At 46.4% G+C, this 22,622-nt stretch overlaps 1 protein-coding gene across 1 annotated transcript in view; it reads left to right on the top strand.

Moving 5' to 3' along the window:
* Mylk (myosin light chain kinase) overlaps nucleotides 1-22,622 on the top strand; it is a 208,183-nt gene that overhangs the window by 71,443 nt on the left and 114,118 nt on the right. Inside the window, 7 exon segments of the mRNA XM_052740431.1 lie at nucleotides 8,327-8,375; nucleotides 9,186-9,345; nucleotides 10,673-10,838; nucleotides 12,837-12,855; nucleotides 13,917-14,431; nucleotides 14,967-15,173; nucleotides 21,721-21,855. Coding sequence (XP_052596391.1) covers nucleotides 8,327-8,375; nucleotides 9,186-9,345; nucleotides 10,673-10,838; nucleotides 12,837-12,855; nucleotides 13,917-14,431; nucleotides 14,967-15,173; nucleotides 21,721-21,855 — 1,251 coding nt within the window.

Consider the following 22,622-nt stretch of genomic DNA (forward strand, 5'->3'; position numbering starts at 1 on the left):
TTTTTTAGGGGTATGTGCCCTGTTTTTTAATGCAGTCAGAATCTTGAAATGCTCTTGACTCATTGTCCTTCCTTCTCTCGTCAGAGTTGACAATATGGATGTGGCACAAGCAGGATTTTGCTTTCTGGCACAAACAGGATTTTCTGCCTCAGTTATCTGTTTGCTGGGAGACAGTTATGTATTGAGACAGTCCTGTCAGAAGCCCCACTGAATGCACAGAAGAATTCAGTGATAAAGTACTTGTTCGCACTCTCTTCTTGGAGACTGACTTCGAAATCTCCTTTACCTTGATCCCTTTCCCTGGTTCACTTCATCTTCCCCCGTCATTATTTCCTCTTCCCTTCAGAATACAGCACCCCCCCCCCCGCCCCACCCCTGCGGTAGCCCTGCTTTTGATCTTGCCATGGTACTTCCACTTTTTAAAAGTTCTATTTTATTTTTAATTTGAGTGCAGTGCTCACAGGAGCCAGAGGAGGACCCCATCAGCTTCCCTAGAGCTGGAGGGACAGATGCTGAGCCACCTCCTGATGTGGGCGCTGGGAAACTGCAAGAGTATGTGTGCTCTTAGACACCAAGGCGTCTTCTCAGTCCTGGTGTGTAGCTGGAGTTTTCCTGCCTGGTCCACAGTCAGGACAAATCTCTCTCACCTGCCAGTCCCACAGCCACTCAGACCCGACCAAGTAAACACAGAGACTTATATTGGTTACAAACTGTATGGCCGTGGCAGGCTTCTTGCTAACTGTTCTTTTATCTTAAATTAATCCATTTCCACAAATCTATACCTTGCCACATGGCTCGTGGCTTACCGGCATCTTCACATGCTGTTTGTCATCGTGGCGGCTGGCAGTGTCTCTCTGACTCAGCCTTCCACTTCCCAGCTTTATTCTCCTCCTTGTCCCGCCTACACTTCCTGCCTAGCCAATGGCCAATCAGTGTTTTATTTATTGACTAATCAGCAACACACTTGCCATACAGATCATCCCACAGCACTGGTGTGTCCTTGATTCTCCCCGTCTCTTAGTCCTCCACCTCTTCCTCCATCTCTAACCTTGGCCTTTCATGGACTTAGGTTTTTCCCAGTTGCTCATAGTCCTGCTTGTTCTTTCATTCATGATCTTTGGTTGAAAGTGAAGACTTTGCACTGGGACCTAAGGAGCAAGAGCTCTCCCCTCAAGACACTGACTTTCCTAGTAATGCAGGGAGGTATTAAACGGAGATTTTATTAGACTAGCCTACAGGATGCCATCCAGGTAGTCCAGCAATGACTATCCCCTGTTGAAAATGAAAGGCCAAGGATCCAACTGTTGTTCAGACCACGAGTCCAACAGTCTCAGCCTGATGCTGGAGTCCCTGCAGGATCCCAAGGGCTGCTGGTCTTCAGTCTCTGGTGGAATCCCAAAGAAGTTGATTCTAATACCGGCAAAGAAGGCCGCAGCAACAGAACAGATGAGCTTTTCCATGGGAATGAGGGCAAGCAGGCAAAAACAAGATTTCCTTCTTCCACACCCTTTTATCTGGGCTGCCATTGGAGATGCAGATTTGGGGTGGGCTTCCTGCTTCAAATTATCTGATTAAGAAAATCCCTTACGGGGATCTCCAGCAGTTTAGCTTTAGTTGATTCAAGATGCAGTCAGGTTGACAACCAAGATTAGCCATCACAGGTTCCTTCTCTTCAAGTGTTTTATCAGTTTTAATAAAAGATAGACCATCATCTTTCAAGATTCCCCTCACACCCCAAAATGAGTTGCTGATTGATGCAATGAATTGCTCCAGGTATCTGCTTAAGATGCCCTTCCCAGGTGCTGTCTTTGCCAGTGGATGGCCCCCAGCTTGACGCCGGCACAGGAGGTGGCTGTAAAATGACCAATACCACATCACACCCAAAGGGTAGTGCCTCAGATTAGATGTACATCTTCTCTGATGACTTTCTTTCTGGTAAGGGGGTGAGATTAGCTCTTCATGACTCGGGTACACAAGAGAATGCCTATCCCTGGGCTTCCTGTTATTTGGAATGTCACCGTAGGAAGCTCTAGAGAAAGAAGACTCTAAGATGGAGTCTTAGGCTCTAAATGATGACTCTAAAGGAAATAAGTTACTTTTCTTTCTGCCAGGTATCCACAATTTCAGAGCAACTGTGGATGATAATTAAGAAATCACTTGCTGGAGCTGGAGAGGTGGCTCAGTGGTTAAGAGCACTGGCTGCTCTTCCAGAGGACCAGGGATTGATTTCCAGCACCCACATGGCAGCTCACAACTATCTGCAGCTCCAGTTCCAGGGGGTGTCTGACATCCTCTCCTGGCCTGCTAGGACACTGTACACACAGGCATGCATGCAAGTGAAAATACTCACACACGTAAAGTAATAATAGCAAAACTCGTTTAAAGAAATCACTTGCAGGAACTCTTTAGCCAGGCCCCCTTCAGTACAAAACTCTATGCAGCTACTCTTTGAACTCCTTATCCATCCATAAATGACCAGGAAATAGTTTTTCTTCTAAGAGGTGTGTACTTTATTCCAATCCCTTGAGGAAGAATTGTTCAGTGTTTTGATTTCCTGGAGCCTCAAACAGGACCCTTGAAAAGGCCGGCTCTGTAGATGACCTTTGGCCTCCATGGAGGCACATATCCACTACTGAGAACAATGCATGTGTGTATGCACCAGCAAGAGTGGCCTGCAGCAGAGAAGAGACTGCAGAATGGACAGTTGTGTAGAAAATGTTTGGTTTATACCACAGGAGGAATCCCCCGGCAGAAATGCTTCAATATTTATAGTTACGACATCCATGGGACCGTGAAGACTGTTGAACCAACAGGTGACAATCCGTATCTCCTTAGAAAATGGGGCAGCTGGAAAACCTCAGTCATTCCCAAATACCCCCTATCCTTATATCAGGTGTCTCCAAGTCCTGCTAGATCACCTCCTACACAGATCTGTCCCGTTCATTCCCTGTGCTCCCATCCAGGTCCGGGTTGCTATCGTGGGCACGTGCCTGTGGCAAAAATTCCCAGCGGTCTCCCTGCTTCCCTTGTCCTTGCCCCGGTGTCCACACCACTATTTAAAATACCTATAAAAGTGCACACCAGATTTTATCACCCGTCCCCTCGGAATCCTTCTGTGATTCACAGTCAGCAAGGCCCTCCCTGCGGGTGTGATTTAGCTCTCATTAATGTCTCCAGCCCATAGACCTTCCAGTTCTTTCAAGATGCCAAGAGCTCTCATGGACAGCCCTGACCAGGCTGCCTCCCTTGGGAGCCAGTTAAGTGCTCGCCCAAGCCCTCAGCTCCAGGCTTCAAGAGAAAGGCAGAGTGCTTCAAAGAGAACAGAGGAGACCATATTACTGCAAAAACATCCACATGGAACAGTTCACCACCCTCTAGTTTCACCCGACCCCACTCCCCTTTTCTTAACTATCACGTGTGATCAGCCAGTCATTCATTCCCAGACATTTCTCCAGTAGTAAAGCCACCACTGGCTCCAAGTTGAAACAGCACCACATCCCCTAGGGGAGAGGGTATGGCATTTACAAGGCCCCTTTTCTCTTCCCAGTGGTCAGGGAAACTTGTGGACATTTAGTGGGAAAGTACCAGGAATACAGTGTGTTCTTTATGGAAAGGATCTTCCCTCTCTTCTCTACAATCTCGCTAGAACAATACTCCAGAAACATTTAAGCCAGTGGTACTATGATCCTTCATGACACCCAGAATTTCTTAAGTTGTGAAAACTAACTGAATAATTTAGGAAATTACCAGTATGTAGATAGAAGTCTCAAAGTAATAGCTTAAAAATTATTGCAGAATTTATTTTGTGCACATTTTCTACTAAGTGAAATATAGCCATGTACACATGTACATATATAAGTATTGTACATATATGTGCTTGCACACATAGCATGTAGACCAGAGGAGACCTGAAACTCTACAGAGCTGGAACCAAGTAGTATTAAATTAAGGAGACATATGAGATACTCATGTCTCATTAGGTTTTCTGTCTCTTCACCTGTCTTTAAAAGTTGGGCGGTGGTGGTGCACGTCTTTAATCCCAGCACTCAGACCCAGCCAGGCGGATCTCTGTGAGTTTGAGGCCAGCCTGGTTTACAGAGCACAGGCACCAAAACTACACAGAGGAACTCTGTCTTGAAAAAAACCAAAAACAAAAAACAAAACAAAACAAAAAGTTGGGAGTACTATGATGAATTTGTGGAAAGGTGGCATAGTGAAGTTAGTTTGGAGTTACAGAGTTACAGCACATGTCACTTTTCCTTTCTTATCCTCACAGAGGATGTGTTGCAAAGCATGGTGGGCGTTTAAGACATAGATAAGGTTTTTACGATAACCTTCTATTACTTGATTCTGTAGCATAAACCAGAATTGTTTTGACATCACACTTGAGGTCTTTTTTTCTCTTTTCTCCATATGGTTTTCCTTCACTTACCTTGCTAAGTTACCTTTTAAGGCTTTTTGTTGTTTGTTGTTTTGTTTATTTGTTTGGTTTTCAGGACAGGGTTTCTCTGTGTAACAGCTCTGGCTATCCTAGAACTCACTCTGTAGACCAGGCTGCCTCTGCTTCCCAAGTGTTGGGATTAAAGGCGTGCACCACCACCGCCCGGCCCTTTTAAGGCGTTTTATCCTTTTTTTTTCCCTTTAATATAATGTGTCTACTCTTTTATTTTAAAACAATTTATTCTCTTATCCACCTCTCTCCTCCTTTTCCTGTACCACTTGATGGTATGATTTTTGCTCATTCATTTTTGAAATCCAGGCATACTTTACAAGTTCTGCAAACATCTGATCACCTCATTATCCTCCGGCGTGTTCCAGGAGAACAATTACATACCGTGATACAGAGGATTATGGTCGGCTCTCTGTGTCACCTTGCTTTAATTAAGGCTTTACATGAATTTCTGAAACCATATACATGGCCAATTAGCCATGAACTTCAATTCAGGGTGGCCCGGGCATGACTAAATGCGTGTGATGGAGGTGGGATTTGTTCTAATAGAGTGGAGAAGCACTATTTTAAGCCTTCTGTAAAAAACACTTTGAAGATGGCTAAGTAGGTTGGCTATTTCTGCTTCACCTGGAGCAGGCGGGGTTTGCTCTTGTTGCCCTGGCACGATTATTAATCATGTCTCCTGGCGCTGGGAGTCCTGTTTGGATGATGAATGGTGTTGCCACATACTTTGGGGAGCGTTCCTCCTTCTTACCATCTTGACCACACCATTCACTTTTGGATCCTGGCGTTCTGTTTCCATCCATTCTTCTTACGTCTTTTGATGAAAAGCACCAGGTTTTCTCTTAGACCCTCCTCTGTTGAACTTTTCACTCCTAAGACCTACCAGCATTCCCTTTATCCTGTCCTTGAAAAATCTAAGATGAGTGGTTAAAATACCTCCAGTGTCTCGGTCTCCCCCTTGCAAACTGTTCCAGCCCTCGCCAGCTCTCTTGCCTTGCTCCTCCATCTCTGGCATTCTACCTTAACCTCCTTCCCACTAGTTTTCCCATCATAGCCTTACTATCCTGCCAGCTTTTCATACTTTGGTAAAATTAGTTTTTTGCCTTATCTGACTATTTATAACTTGAATCCTCCCCCATCCCGTATAGACCCTGTTAGTTATCTCAGCCCCAATTCTCTGTTGTGATGTAAGCTCTCTGGTATGACCTCATATTGACATGAGCATTCCTCAGGTCCACCCTTAGATGGCCCGTTTGTGCATTGCCCTTAAATCATACTGTAAATTGCCCTTGCTCTGACAGAGAAGCACCTGTAACATTTGTTATTCGGTGGGAAAAAATGCCACATTTTTGCTTGTTTTGTTTTTCAGATTAAGATGTCTAGCTCCTAAGATTTTTTTTAAATTCTCCATCTATTTCTTTATTGTGGTGAAAAGCATGTAATATTTACCTTTTCACCATTTTACCATAATGTGCCCTGAAGTGACCTGAAGTGATCAGCAGTATACCGTGTCATCCGTACACCCTCAGCTCGCACAGCTGCTACCACCACCCAGTTCTAGGACTTTATCATTACCACAAACGGAAATCCCATGCCACTAATTTCTCTCCTCCTCGTGGCCCTGGCAGCTGCCTACCACTTTCTTTTCTCTGTGGATTTGCCTGTTCAGAACATTTTTTAGAAATGAAGCCATAAAGTATGTGCCCTTTGTGATAAGCTTCCTTCACATCACATACTTTTCAAGGCTCATTCAGACTGCAGTGTGTCAGTACTTCCTTCCTTTTTATGGCTGAATAATATTTCATTGCATGAATAAACTGCATTTTGTTTATCTATTTATACAGAAGATCCGATGGGTAATAGGGTAGCACTGAGAAGTGCCGTAAATGATAGGTGGTGGGACTCTTAGCACCATGCTGTCGTGTGGAACATGTACAAGATGCTTTGACTCCCTGTTTGGATGCCAGATTTCATTTTCCCTTTCTCTTCTTCAGGAGAGGGAAGGACTACATTGCGTTTCTTCTTTTTTTAAACAATTATATTTATACATTTTAAAAATATAGCTAATTGGGGTTGGGGATTTAGCTCAGTGGTAGAGCACTTGCCTAGCAAGCGCAAGGCCCTGGGTTCGGTCCTCAGCTCTGGAAAAAAAAAATATAGCTAATATTACTGAAAGCAAAATATAGCTAAAATTATTGACCACCCTACCACCCCCAAACAACTGCTATTAATAAAGATTTTCTGTTTGTACTTCTTCCAACAGTATGGAAGGGGCCCAGCATCTTAGCTGTACATGTTTGCCGGGTCCTTTCAAAACTTGTCTCCCCTTTGATCAGCTTCAAGTTTCTTTTAACCTTCTTGACTGTAGAAGGCGATGACACACCCTGCCCACTCTGTGGTCATACCGAACAAAAATGCGTCAACAGTGATCACTGATCCACGGGGTCACAACTCGAATGTGATGTAAGCGTTGGTGGTTGATCCCGTCTCACTGATGTACTGTTGAAATCTCAAGATGGGAGCGTCTGGGGAAACTCTCACTGTGATGTTTAGCCTTTACCCTTGAGTTCATTCCTGCCCTGTCATGTCAATGAAATAGATAAGAGAGAATAAGGAGATCCACCGCTTTCCAGTTAATGCCCTGTAAATTCCCCACCGCAGACGCTTGCTCATATGAGAATGACTGAGCCTTCCCTGTGGGCCTTAGGGAGGCTTTTATCCACGTTCACAGCTTATGGTAGAAAAAGAACAACTTCCAGTGTGATGGCTATCTCAAAAATGCCCTTTCCTCCTCCTTCTCCTAACTCAAAAACAACACTGTGTATAATTATGTTACAGCAGAGTTATTTCCTAGTCACATTATATATTCCCTCCCCAGCTGTAGCAACTGGGTAAAGGGCACCCCACCTGGTCTCTCTAGGCTTACTGCTTAACTGTTTCCTGCCTGGTATGCCAGTGACTCACCCAGACTCAGTGGCACTGGCTGTATTAACTTCTCAGCGAGAACTGGTGGTGCCCAGAATGACAGCACCTTGCCAAGGACTGGCAGTACTGCGTGGGGCAGTGCTGCTGATTCAGGGGAGGTGTGGCTCCATGGCGGCTCTTCCCTGTTCCATTTCTGCTTGTTGCTGTTTGCTCAGCCTTCTGTGGAAGAACGGAGTCTTGATTATACCCATCATGATAGATATGGTAAGAGGTGTACAAGGGCATCTCCTTCTCTCCCTTAAACTGGCTTATGTTCTGGGAAGGTCCTGGATCTCTACAGGTAACTCTCACAGTAGAAAGTCCATAGCAATACCTCACAACTCAGCAGAGAGGTTGATATTCCAGAATCTGGGAGACCCAATAAATTCCTGAACCGTTCTAGGCTCTGTGACTTTACACATGTGACTTCTCTGATTTCATTTTTCTCACCCATTGAAAACATGTAGGAAGAGGGCTGGGGAGATGGTACAGCAGTTAAGAGTTCTTCCAGAGGACCCAGGTTCAGGTCCCAACACCTACATGGTGGCTCACAACCATCTGTAACTCCAATTCCAGGAGATCCAACACCTTCATCTGGCTTCTGCGGGCACCAGGCAGGCACCTGGTGTGCATATATATGCACACAGGCGAGTACTCATACACACAAAATAATAATACATAATTTTTCTAAAAAATTAAAAAGATGGCAGACTAATGTATTACCATTCAATTATTACAAGGATCCACGTAACCTGATGCCCACAGGGAATCAGCACGTGTGCATGTGCGCATCAAGGTTCACTGCTACCATCGTGTCCTACCTTCTGTTGTTGAATCTGCATGACTCATGGCCAACACTGGTGGGTGCAGTGCTGACTCTTTAACCTTCTCTCTGTTTGTTACTTGCAGGGAATCTTACGAAGAAGCATGGTCAGCCTGCTGTTTCCAAAGCCTCAGGGTAAGTTCTGGAATGTTCAAGCCGGAATAAGGGTTGGGTTGGTTTTTCCTGCTGACTTGACTAGCATAGGTCTAGCACATAAGTCCTAGTGGCACATTGTATATCATTTCCCCAGCATCTTCTGACCTGGCAGCCTCTGTAGGTAGCACCTTTGGCCCAGCTACTACATGCTAAGGAAGTGGAGGACTATGCCTATGGTCTTCAGAGGATTCTAACAATCACGATAATAATGGATACAAAATTCAAATGAGTAAACTTAGAAGAAGCATTAGCAATAACTGCTGTCACAGACAAGCCCCAGATCTTGATGGTTCAACCTAAGCTTATTTCTCAACAAAGGGACGTTCATTGCAGATGTCCTTGAATGTGTGAGAGCTTCCACATTCTCTTCAAGGAGCTTCCTCTGTTTTGTGGCTCCATCTCCTGGAGCTTCTGCACCTAGGCAGAATACTGGGCCAAAGCAGAGGATCTTTCTGGAGGTTTCCATGAGTCAGCACTGGAAGCTGCATACGGCTAGCCTGCTCTTGTCCTATTGTCCAAAATACAGGTTTTGGGCCAGAGCTCAGTAGGACTCAGGTTTAAGGGAGAATAGTAAATTCCACACGGTAGCATGTTCATGTGGTAGAGGTTATATGTTCTAGTGCCACTGATTTTCGCAGAGGAGACCAGAGAAAGCGTTTGAGGCATAGAGTTGGGGAAACAACTCTTAAATGGTTTCTGACCACAGTTTAAGTGGCAGGCAGGAGAGGAAGAATTGAACTGTTACCCTGTCTAAGTTTGGATTCTCCGTTGATTTCTTCCTGGGGACAGATTTTCATTCCCAGCAGGGGAGACTTGTCCTAGCATCTGGGGCGAGTGCCCACCGAAGTTTGCCACCAAGTTGGGCCGAGCTGTGGTCAAAGAAGGGCAGATGGGGCGGTTCTCCTGCAAGATCACTGGCCGGCCTCCACCACAGGTCACCTGGCTCAAGGTGAGGTTTTGTCTGCCCAGACTCTGACTCTGGCCAGGAACCCTGAGATCTCAAAACCCTGGGACTAGTGGGAATCTGGCTTTCCAGTTGGTTCCTTCTGTGTCAACCCTAGGCTGTTTTCAACCCCATCTCCCCAAGGCTCTCAGTAGGTGTGATAGTGACATTTCTATTCCATTGTTCCCCTGCTGTTACATGGACCTCTCGTCCTCACACTCACAAAACAGCATAAAGCCGCTGTGTAAAGACAGAGCAGGCATCTCAGGAGAGGAAGTTGAATTGGGGTGCTGGTTTTCAGGCAACAGCTCTATGGTTCATGAAGCGTGTGATGCTAGACAAGTCCCCTACTCTCTTGGAGCCCAGCCTCCTTACCATTGAGATAGGAATAATGCCTTGACAAGTTAGTGGACACTCCACGTGGAAGTGCTTGGCAAACAGTTCAGACCTGGGCAGAGTGAAGAGAGGCCGCGGAGACAGTGGTGCCAGGCAGTGAGAAAGATGAGGATGGAGCAGGGCATGAAGAGAGGTCGGGAACAGGTGGGGTCAAGGCCAGAGAGAGAATAGATGATTTTTTTTTTTTCAGAAAAGAAACTCTGAGAATGGTAGGGCTGCTTTTACCTGTCTCTTGATTCTTCTAAACTCATCCTCAGGGGGGGTAAAAAAAAAAGGAGGCAAAGACAAACTGAAGTGAGCAGTATAGAGTACCTTTCCATACCCCTTCCTTCCAAGAAACGCAGGTCTTTTGGGACAAGTTTCCACACATTGGCTCCAAGCCTATGCAAAGGCCTCAAGTAGGGATTGTCTTAGTCTTTTCTGTTGCTGGGTTAAACACCGTGACCAAGAGCATCTTGAAGAGTTTATTTGACTTGTGCTTCCACATCCCTGTCTATCCCTGAAAGAAGTCAGAGAGCAGCAGCCTGGAGGCAGGAGCTGAAGCACAAGTCCTGGCTCCTCCCTGCCTTGCTCTCTCTAGCTTGTTTAGTTTGGCTTTTCATACACACCAGGACCACCTGCCCAAGGACAGCATGGCCCATGGTGGGCTGGGCCCTTCCACACCAATCATCCATCAAGAACATGTCCCACAGACTTGTCCACAGGCCAGTCTGATGGGGCTGTTTTCTCACTTGAGGTGGTTCCCTCTTCTCAAATGACTCCAGCTTGTGTCAAGTTGACAAACTAGCCATCACCATGACAACTGTCCAGAGACCACAGAATAGGTGCCGTGTACCCAAGCCCTGGTGTCCATTCCACAGGACTGGTGGAAGGTGGGATAACCGGGTTGAAAAGAGAGCAGACTCCTGTAACCAAGCTCCTCTCTTGCCACTTACAGGAAAATGTCCCATTGCAGCCAAGTGCTCGTGTGTCCATGTCAGAGAAGAATGGTATGCAGATCCTGGAAATCCATGAGGTCACTCGGGATGACATGGGCGTGTACACATGCATGGTGGTGAACGGGTCAGGGAAAGCCTCCATGTCAGCGGAACTCTCCATCCCAGGTACTGAGGGGCCTCACGCAGAGGGACCCTTTCCTGGTGCCAGGACCCTCCTAGAGGAAACTATTCCTCCTGTCTCTTGTGTATATACATGTGACACACTAACATAACCATGCATCTTCAATGATAGAGTAGAAGAAAAGGGACGGGCTAGCGGCACAGAGCAGGCCTAGAGGAAGATGCCATGAGTTGTCTGTCCACTTCATTTGTGTCCCTAACTAGGTGCTGCCCCTGTGTCTTCTGTCCTTTTTCCTAACTCGGGTAGCTCTCTCCTATCTCTGACTATTGGAGAAGTAGGTGTTGCTGATGCTCTGCCATCATTCCTGCCTGAAATCTAACTTGTCCCTTCTGTCCCTCAAATCAGATGTGTATAAACTGACAACATGACTGCTCCAGGATATGGTCATTTGTCCTGAGTTTCTTAGACCCGACAAGGTGCTCCCTCAACTTAACATTTTCTACCTAGGATCTTCCTCCTCACCAGCCTGGACTTGTCAACAGTAGCTCCTCTGCCTGGCTTTCATCCTCAGCTCCTGTCGGTTCTTCCTTTGCAACCTCTCTGGATAGCCTGCTTACAGTTCTCTTGCCTCCCCAAGTCTAGCCTGGGGAAGCCTGAGCATGTGCGTGGGGGAGTCTGGCAAACCAGACAGGCTCAGATTGCACTGGTCACAGAAGTCAGAAAGGGGGGGACCTCACCACCTTCCTCCTCCTTTCTTCCCCACTTCTGCCTCTGGTTTTTCCCCTTTGTATCTCCTCCCTCTCCTCAGAAACCATGCCTTCTTGCTTTGTCTGTCTGTCTATCTATCTATCCATCCATCTATCTACCTATCATCTGTCTGTCTGTCTGCCTATCTAATCAATCTATCTATCTATCTATCTATCTGTCTGTCTGTCTGTCTGTCTGTGTAATCTGTCTGTCTATTTGTCTATCTATCTATCTATCTATCTATCTATCTATCTATCTATCTATCTATCTATCTATCATATCTGTCTGTCTTTCTATCCATCTATCTATCTATCTATCTATCTATCTTTCTATCTATCATCTATCTATCTATCTATCTATCTATCTATCTATCTATCTATCTATCTATCTATGAATCATCTCTTTATTTTGACTTAAGTATTTCTGTAGTCCACAGAAAGAAACTTGTGTGTTTAAACCTATTTAACTGAAGCAGGTTTCATGGAGCCACCCTGACACATTCCATGTACCACGTGCACTGGTATTTTCTGTTCCACCCGATACAATTAAAACAAGAAACCCCAGTCCTGATCAAAGAATGTGCCTTGGCCCCTCCCTGTGGGTCAGGAACTGTGGCAGGCCTCTGCAGCAAGGCTGAGCCACCCTCCCTTTATTTTCCATACCCTTGCGTTTAAAAGCCACTCCCTCCTAATGCACTTAATGACAAAATGATACACTGCTGGGATCTGTTTGAAAGTATCCAAAACCAAGCAAACAGACTAAGACAAAAAGAGACAGACAGGACTGGTGAATTGTTCTTTCCTCATCATATAATGTCCACCTTCCTACTAGTATATATTTGGGAATTTTCCATGATAAAATTTAAAAAGCATCAGACAGACTTGGTAAGAAAAGAATATATTGTATACTTCCTGGGAGAATAAAATGTCACTTCTTTTGTGTGTTTCTAAAGCATTTATCTTCCCAAAATGAACTTTTTGGAGTGCGTGCGTGCGTGCGTGCGGTTTTGACAGCTAAAGCATTGGGGTTTGGCACTTTTGTTGGAGGGTTTATTCCATGATTTGCCTGTCTGTTGGTTATCCTTCCCTCCATTTGGTGAGGGGGAAGAGAGTCCATGTCCTCAAGCCCCAGCAGCTGTTAGAAAGCCCAGGAAATGTTCCTAGTGTGAGAAAGATTTCTCACCCTGCCCCAAGCCCCAAGCAGGGAAACTCTTCAATAAATGAAAACAATGTCACCTTATCATTGTCTCTGCTTGGCATCTAAACTAATCCACTGTCTTTCTGCCCCTCTTCCAGGTTTGGACAATGCCACTAGGTATGTCTTCTCTTCATAATTGTTATGTTTTTCATCTTAAAATCCTCCGCACAGAGCGACAGCAGGGAAATGCCCTGAATTGTCAAGTCATAGTGTAGGAAGCGAGGATTGGGGGTCGCTTTATTTGTGGGTGCTGTGCTTTTTCCTCCTGTGGTAATTTGCTGTCTGGTTTGATGAGAGTCTCCAAAATCAGCATGAAAATTCCTGGAGGGCTTGGCGCCTCAGCATCCTCTCAGTGTCTTCTAAAGCAGACCATCCCAGGCCAGAATCCACTCCATCCTCTGGCATACAGTCATGATTGCTTTCCTTCCTTTCTGGGTGTGAGGCACAGAGTGGATGTCAGCGCACAGAGGGAGCAGGCCATCCACTGTAGAGAAGGGCTTTAAACTGCCTCCCATATAAAATGACAACTGCGATCTCCGAGGAACGACACCAGTTGCAATTACTGGGGTTGAGAATGCCCTTTCTGAAAAGTCCGCATTTGAACTCAGACCTGGAAAGTGCAACAGTAGCAGATGAGGAAAGCTCAGGAGGACAGGTTCCAAGGAGCATGCTGGGAAAGCCTGAGAGGAGGGCCGTGAGGCCCAAATAAGCCCCACATGACTGTGGTAGCCTGTAGATCAGTGGCTTGTGCAGCAAGAGGCAGCTGGGACTTTATCCTTAGTAGAGTAGAAAGCTGAAACCTTCCTGAGCTTCAGTGATATAACTCAGTGTATGTCTTTAAAATTGACTGACCACAGAGGCTACTTAGAATTGGATCAGAGAGGGACTTTGTGAGCAAGGGAAGCCTATGATTGATTTGAACTCCAGAGCCCCAGGGAAAAGACAAGTATCAATGCATAGGGCTATGGGTGGAAGCAAAGGACAGGGGAGATCATTGGTGGCCCCTGAGCTCCGACATGGGATGCAGAGCAAGCTGCAATACTTTGCTATTAGCCATCATCTGTAGGCTTTGTGATACTTGACATCTCTACCATGGTGAGTAACATTTGCAAGTAACCAGATGACCACCCTGCCCCTGTTTCCCTCTCCCCCTCCTGACCGTCCTCGTTGCCATACAGGACGTTTGTGAGAGCAACCAAGGCCCCCAGTCCAGACATCAGGAAGGAGGTGACCAATGGAGTCTCCAAGGACCCAGAGACTGTGGCCAAAAGTGAGACCTGCTCAAGCCCCCAGAGGAGTGTCTCCTCAGCCTGGGCCACAAACAGCCACCTGAAGTCCCTGCAGGAGCCCAAGCTGAAGCTGTGTGAGGGTTCTCCCAGAAAGGTCCTGCAGTCCTCAGTCTTGCAGAAGACTTCCAGCACCATTACCCTGCAGGCTGCGAAAGTCCAGCCAGAAGCGAGAGAACCAGGCTTCCGGGCCTTCTCTCCTGGGGAAGAGAGGAAAAGTCTGGCTGTCCCTCAGCAAGCCACACTCCCTACCAGACAGTGTGGCCTGGGAGGCCCAACCGGGAACAAGTTTGGTACCAGGAACATCTCCATAGAGAGCCAAAGGGAGTCGACATTCCCCAAATTTGAGAGTCAGCCCCAAAGCCAAGAAGTCACTGAAGATCAGACAGTCAAGTTCATCTGTGAGGGTGAGTAGCGCTGCTTAAGGTGCTGGTTCCCAAAATGTAGCCAGCCCCTTGATGGCTCTTCCTTTCCTTCACCACACATCAGCCTGCACCTCCTGTATCTCTGCATCCCTCTTCAGGTCCCCCAGGAAGCTACTTTCCAGGGTCTTCTCTTTAGGAAGTGCTCAGTCTCTAAAGCCCTCGGAGTTGCCCATGACTTCTTATGAAATAGAGCGTTGGTCCTGTGCTCTAACTCACCCCTCAGCATATCCATCATCACAAACACACTGAAGGCCCCTTCTTCTCTGTCCTCCTTTTCCAGTGCCTGTCTCCCCTGGAGAATTGGCCCATCACCCCTGCTGTCCCCTGCCTCAGGATCCTGACTCTCACAGGACATCTACTCAGCGAGTGCAGGATCCCAGGAGAGGGGGCAGGCTTGGAAGTAGGAAATCAGTTCCCGCCTAGCCTGAGTTCTTCCCTCCCGTCAGTCTCTCCCCACCCCACCTTATAAGCCACACAGTGCTCCCTGAGGGCACCTGTTCCACACATGTCCCTATAGTTTCAGGGATACCAAAGCCTGAAGTGGCCTGGTTCCTGGAAGGCATCCCTGTGAGGAGACGAGAAGGCGTTATTGAGATTTATGAAGACGGTGCATCCCATTACCTCTGCCTACGGAGAGCCCGGATGAGGGACAGTGGGAGGTACAGCTGCACAGCATCCAACATCCTTGGCCGTGTGTCCTGCAGTTGGACCCTCCTGGTGGAACGTGAGTACATCCCCCGATTCCCATGATTCAGGCAGTTCAGGTCCTACAGCTCCGCACCCTAGACTGCAGCTGTCGTCCTCACCGACAGACCAAGGGAGAAGTCACTGCTCCCACCCCCGCACCCCCCAATTCTTCAGCAGATGTTTATTGTAGAGTCACCTCAACACAGACGTTCCCCAGTCCATGCCAAGGCCAGTTGACAGCTCTATTTTTTTAGGTTCCTCAGCTGCCCAAGTAGTGCCATGACTCAGCTCTAACCACAGAGAATGAGCATTCACTAAATATACAGGCTTGAAGAAATAGGAGATGATGGGGTGCCACGCCTTTTATGTTTACTCAGTGTCTGTTTATAGAAGCAATGCATGTTCGTTGTGCAGGATTTAAGCCATATATAATCTTCTGGCTCCAAAATAATTATTTCAATGTCTTTTAAACAAAATCATCATTGTGCTCGCTTGAATCCTGCTTTCTATCCTAATTCACTCACAGAACACAAACCTCTTTCTATACTGTTTAATATTTTTGAAGGCATGATTTTTAGTAGTCGTAGACTGTTGTGAGAGTAGACATGGATAATTCTGGCATCTTTTTGTTTTGTTGACGGTTTCTGTTGTGGTCACTGTCCCACCATTACAGAGAAGCCATGATGAGTTGTCCTGGACACGCAGCTCAGCGGTAGAGTGCTCCTGTAGCTTGCACGACTTCCGGGTTTTGATCTCTGGCGCCGGAACCAAAGAAGAGAGAGGAAGGAAGTTAGTCAGTCAATGTTTCCATTTGTTTTTCTATACAATTTCTCCCTGCTGAGAGGACTCGGTGGGCAAAGGAGCTTGTTGCCAAGGCTGATGACCTGAGTTCAATCCTCAGGATACTACACACTGTGGGAGGAAAGAAGCAGCTCCCACATCCTTGCTAGGCCATGTGCGCTGTATGTGTGCACACATGCATGCACACATGCACACAGACATACACACACACTAAATAAATTTAATTACAAAAATTCCTGGGCTGGAGAGATAGCTCAGAGGTTAAGAGCACTGACTGCTCTTCCAGAGGTCCTGAGTTCAATTCTCAGCAACCACATGGTGGCTCACAACCACTTGTAATGAGATCTGGTGCCCTCTTCTGCAGGGACACATGCAGGCAGAATACTGTATACATAATTTATAAAAAAAAAATTCCCTTTTGAATGCATAATGTGCGATTGTGAGCCCTAGGTCCACGTCAAACCACTGATAAACCTATTAAATGAAAACCCTAGGAGTAGAATACACCAAGTTGGGAGTTCTACAGGACCAGCAACCTTTGCCAGGTTATTTTAACAAATGAATTACAAGGAAAGTAAAAGGAAGGAAGGGAGAGAGAGAGAGAGAGAGTAAGAGAGAGAGAGAGAGAGAAAGAGAGAGAGAGAGAGAGAGAGAGAGAGAGAGAGAGAGAGAGAGAACAAAATGATTAGATTAAAAGGTATAAAACATATCAGTATTGAGAGTTTGAAGGTTTTATACAATTCTGACTAAAACAGTTTTTAAGTTTTTGTGAGAGATCAGACAAATGCATTGATACATGGTGCTATTTAAGGTTGTGATGATGGTCTCAAGGCTTCTTCTTAACTAATTCTCTAATGAAATGATATGATTTCTTATATTTGCCCTAAAAATACTTGACATTTGGGCAGCATAGGCAAGAATATCAACAAAACAATACTGGTCTATAAAAATGGAAGTGAGTAAGAGCTACACAGAGATTCACTGCATGACTCTGTCTGCTTTTGTGTGTATCTCAAATATCCACAGGAAATCACTCAGTAGAAGAGGGTGTCAGGAACCTCTGGAACTAGTTACATGCAGGTGTGAGCCATCTGTCCTAGGTACTGGGGACCAAACCCAGGTCTCTGGAAGAGCAGCCGGTGCTCTTAACTGCTCTCTAGCTCCTTTGCTTGCCTCTTGACTGGGATTTTACTGTGCTGGTGAATTTCTTTACAAGGAGTGTTATCTATTCTTTTTGGAGATGGAGTACCTGTGGCAGTGATGTCAGGCCTAGGAGCTCTTGCTTCATCAGCTGGTCCAGGTTCCATGTCTAGTTAGCGGGTAGATGTGTGTCTTCAGGGCTACCAAAGGTGGATGGGATGTCTCAAGAGCCTAAATTCTCCTCCAGCTTTGTCTGCTCTGAATTTATCTACATCTTAGGGAAAACAATTTTTTTTTTTTATTTAACATCTTGGGGTAGTTTGTCTCTTACCAACCCTCTATCATTTTGTTGTTATTGTTGGTTTGTGTGGTAGGCAATTTGAGACATAATTCATATAACATAAAAGTCACCCTTTGAAGTTTGTAATTCACTGATTTTTAACCCATTCACAGAATTGTATGCCCATCACTACCGTCATTTAGACAATCACTCCAAAATCCTACGAGTCATCAGACGTTGCTGTTCCCATGGCCCCAGCCCCAAAACCCATTATTTATTTTCTGTCTCTGTGGATTTTCCCATTATGAACATTTTGTATCAATGGAATCATATAATGTTGGGGGTTTTTGTGAATGGCTTCTTTGTCTTAGAAGAATGCAACTGGGCGGTGCACACCTTTAGTTCCAGCGCTTGGGAGGCAGAGCCAGGCGGATCTCTGTGAGTTCAAGGACAGCCTGGTCTACAGAGTGAGATCCAGGCCAGGTTGGGCTATTACACAGAGAAACCCTGTCTCAAAAAACAAAACAAAACAAACATCAAACAAACAAAAAACAAGCAGACCGTTTCCAGGTTTCATCTTGTTGTAGCTTGTACCAGCATTCCATTCACCTTTGTAGCTGAATAACATTCCACTGACTGGATCACCTTGTGTCTGTCCAGTCATCAGTAGAGGAATGTTGGGTGTATTTCTGCTTCTCAGGCATTTTTTTACTTTAATTTTCTTAAATTTTCCTTACATGAGTACACTGCATTTACACATTTTCACCCCACCCTCTCCCACTCCAGTACCTCCTATGTACCCCATCACCCCTCTGTATTTTTCTATAATTATTATTGCTTTACACACACGCACACGCACATGCACACACACTTACTTAGTCCAGTTAGCATTATAGCATTACTTGTAGGCACATGTGTTTAAGGAGGACCACATAGGATTGAGAAGTCTATCGGGGGCTTTCATCCCTGGAGAAAACTGACTCTCCCTCCCTCTGCAGCCATTAGCTCTTCTAGGGGTGGAGCTCTCTGTGAGCAGTGTGTGCAGGTGCTTTCCAGTGTCTGGGGAACTGTTGGGTCGTGAGGTAATGCTGTGTTTCCCTCTGAGGAACCAGCAGGCTGTTCTCTACGGTGGTGTCGCCATCCTGCTCCACCAGCAGTGTCAAGTGTTCCAAGCTCCCCGCATCCTCACCAACACCTTACCTTCCGTATTTTCCTTTTCTATCATTGTCTCTCTGGGACTTTGACTTGCATTTCTCTGATGACTAACATTGAATATAATTTCGTGTGCTTTTCAGATGTTCGCATATCTTCTTTACAGAAATCTAGTGAAAAAAATCATTGCTCGTTTTTTAATTCAGTCATTTTGTTGTTGTGGTGGTGGTGGTGGTGGAGTTTTAAGAGTTTCTTTATATATTTGGGATATAAGTCCTTTATTAAATGTATGGTTTTTAATTGTTTCCTCCTATTTTGGGAAGTCTGGATATGTTAGCTTTCTGTCCCTGTGATCAAATTCCTGACATAATTGACCTAAAGGAGGAAAGGATTTTTTGGCTCACAGTTTGAGGTTTCAGTCCACGGTCAACTGTCTGCACCCATTTTGGTGCTTGGTGATAAAGCCCACCAGGGAGTGTGTGATGGAGAAGGCTCCCTAGCTCATGGAAACCAGGGAGTGTGTGATGGAGAAGGCTCCCTAGCTCAAGGAAACCAGGGAGTAAAGCAAGAGATGAAGGACTTGAATTCGAATACCCCCCAAAAGGACCCCCTCAGTGGCCTAACTTCCACCCACTAGACCCCTCCAGCAGTGTCCACCATATCCCCCAAAGTTGAGGACCCAATGCATGGGCCCTTGAGGGACATCGGTAGCACCAGATCATGTCATGTGTCCAGTGACATTTCCATTTAGTCATCTTGGTGATTGAAGTAACAGTTGGATACAAATAAATTAAGGAAATGCCTTAAACCAGTATGTCTTCCAGCCTTTGACGAGGGATTCTGTGTGTATTCAAGGGAACCTTCCGTTCTATTGCTGAACGTTTACAACTCAACATAGCCAATATTCCCTGCTAGCAGAGAGCCTCCAGACCAGCCAAAGGTGAAAATAGGGCCTCTCAGGTCTTCCTTGAGCGTACACATTGCCTTGTACTTGCATGGGGCCTTCTAGGACCCAGGGGATAAGTCAGAGTTTCATAGCCGTGGACATTTTCCCAGTTTTTCCTTTTAAGTTTTATTGGTCAGACTCATACTAGTCCTAGCTGATATTGCTGCCTTGGTAGCAGTGATGTTAAATAATTGCTTTTTCACAAATACCTTGGGGATAGAGCGGTTCACACAGACCGAGCTCTGCGTCTGGTCAAGGCAGACGGCGCTGGAGGTGGAGCAGAAGGAGCTGCCAGAACCAGGCAGTGGGGACGATTCTCTTGGGGCTGTGGTTTTTCTGGAGCTCTGGCCCCCAAACAGCTCATTTTCACAAGTTCCATAGTTGCTTCTGGTTTCCAAAGCTGCCAAGAGCTGGGGTGAAGGGGAGGGGAGTTAAAAGACCACAGAGTCTGCTGTCCTTCCCCAGATTCAGCTGAGTTTGAAGGGCTGCGGATTGGTTTTCTCAAGCCTTGGTTAATATCCAGAGTTCTGGAAAGCTCGATCTAGGATCTCTGTGATGACATCCTCTCTGCTTTAATGGAGTAGTTGCAGAGGTCAGTTCTTTGTTTTTTTCTCCCCTTCTAGAAGTGCATTGCGTTCCCCTATCTCCTTAAGGGGTTCGCCATCCCGCCACCTCTCCAGGTTACAAATCCCCCATTCATTCCCGGCAAATACTTTACCAAGACACAGTCTGTGCCATGCATGTTATTTAGCGTCTGCCACCAACCTCTCCTTCCTCCTTCCTCTGACTGCAGAAAGGCTGCTTCCTTTCTTCACACATCTCTTCTATGCCTTCCATCTCCATGGAGATCTTGGCCAGCAGGGATGACCCCCGCCCCGAGTCTTTCCTCTTCCCCCATCAAAGGAGCTTCTTCCTTCTTGGTCACTGTCTTCTTGGGAGCTCTTCCTCTGCCTCTCTACCTCCCACACTAAACTCTACCTCCTCCAAGCAGGGTTTCCGTGCACGGCTTCCACTTGATGAGAGTGGCAAAGGCTCTCTGTAAGTGTTCTGTAGGCTAGGCGCGTGCCAAATGCTCTCCTTGCTTTATTTTATTTAGTGATCCCAGTCGCCTCAATAGGTAATTAGAGCCACACCCATTTTCCAGAAGAGAATACTGAAGTGCAGTAAAATGATGTCACTTGTCACATGCCTTATAAAAGAGCATATTTCTAACCCAACTTGGCTAGGAACGTAATCTTGTCAGTGACTCTGAACAGCGTCTCTCTAGGGAGGGAATCTGATGGTGACTCAGAGAAGGTATAGACGGTGCATTCCTACAGTCCTTGGACCAGTTGCCCCTTCCTTGGTGCCAGGCCTGATCAGAAACACCATTGCTGTCGTGTGTCTGCTCACCCATTTTCTACCCCAAGGTCTAGAGGAGACAGTGTGGTTGTGGCATCAGAGAGTGGCCTGTGATTCTGCTGTACCATACCCTGACTGGTTCAGAAGCCACCATCTGTCCCTGTTTCTCTTAATTAAGGTCTTCAAATTTTAAAGTGTTCCCCAATCTACAGTACAGAAGGCTTTGAACTTTGTAAGTTCTGCAGGCAGTTCTCTGAAAGTTCAGCAGGCAGTGTGTGTGTGTGTGTGTGTGTGTGTGTGTGTGTGTGTGTGTGTGTGTGTGTATAGCACTGCCATCAGCCATTCTGGACCTTTGACCTAGAACCGGGCTCAAATCACACTTGGAAAATACATATGAGTCTTTGTCATTTGATTCAGTCCTGGAATTGGGGTGGGGGGAATAATAATTTCAAATGGAAATATCCCCACTATGTGTCTACAGTTTCTACAAGTAAGGTATTTATTTGAATCATGTAATAAGACTGTGTAATTGGTGATGGCATGTACAAAGAAGAGATCCTAGAACTCGGAGTCAGACCCAGAAAGAGGGGGAGAAGGCACTCCCAGGATGCTCAGGATAGCAAAGGTCAGAAGTAGATGGGAGAGACCTGCATCGCAAGGAGAAAAGGCAGGCCTCTGTGTGAGTGCCCTAGCACCAGGGAGCTTTGTGACCCTGGAAGACCCCCTGTCAGTTGTACTGAGTGGCCTGCAGGCATCTGATACCTTTCCTCCTCAAGCATGGAAGTAAGTAAGGCACAGGCTGTTGAGGAAGCCCAGGGCCCAGGACAATGGGTATGTCTGCCTTGCAAGGCTTGGCATAACTGGTCCATCACTGGGTGGGCGAGCTGTGACCTGAGAGGGTCTTTCTGTTGTTTGCCTTCACAGGGTCAAACTTGGCACAGACGGCCCCTTCATTCTCCAGCGTCCTGAAGGACAGTGTTGTCGTTGAGGGCCAGGACTTGGTGCTGCGGTGCTCTGTACGGGGGACCCCAGTCCCCCGGATCACTTGGCTGATCAATGGTGAGTTCTCCCTGCTCCCGCCCCGTCGGCCTCCTGACTCGAGTTCTCTCTCCTCATACTGAACCTTGTGTGCCTCAGAAGCACAGGAAAGAGAAGGTGTGGGCTCTGGGCCTGCTGCTCACCAGCTGACCCAGTTCCTCTGCTCTTGGGGAATCCTGCTGCCAGCCTGGCAGGGTGACTGTTAGAGATTCACTGAGTTCACATGTATAAAGTGGGTAACGAGGCACCGCCCAGAGATACACACATGCTGTTTCAGTTTCTTTTCTTATGATTAGACTCCTAAGATACCATCAATAAGCGTTTGTTGAGTCAATGAATGAACACGCGCATGAATAACCCAGTGACCCACATCAGAACTTGGTCAAAGAATTTGACCTTTTATTGAGTGGCAGGTGGGTCTAGGATAAAAACTAGTAATTCTTTATGCTGTTAATTATACTTCTATAATTAAGTAAAGCTCTTTGACTTTTGTTTGGCTTTCAAGACAGGGTCTCTCTATGTAGACCTGGCCTTCCTGAAACTTTCTGTGCAGAACAGCCTGGCCCCGAACTCACAGAGATCCGCCTGCCTCTGCTCCTAAGTGCTGGTCATCAAAGGTGTGTGCCACCACACTTGGCATAAGCAATGGGCAGAGGCTGCTCGGGAGAAAGCATAGGGACCTGCTGAGAGGGGACTCTCTACAGAACAGAGCAGTCGGGGAACCTGACTTTTGAGGATGGGGACGGAGAGCTTGCAGTCTTAGCCGGTTCTCACGTCGTATGGCGCAG

This window comes from Peromyscus californicus, unplaced genomic scaffold (genome assembly GCF_007827085.1).
Source record: "Peromyscus californicus insignis strain IS unplaced genomic scaffold, ASM782708v3 Scaffold_16__1_contigs__length_79575227, whole genome shotgun sequence".
Classification (NCBI taxonomy): domain Eukaryota; kingdom Metazoa; phylum Chordata; class Mammalia; order Rodentia; family Cricetidae; genus Peromyscus; species Peromyscus californicus.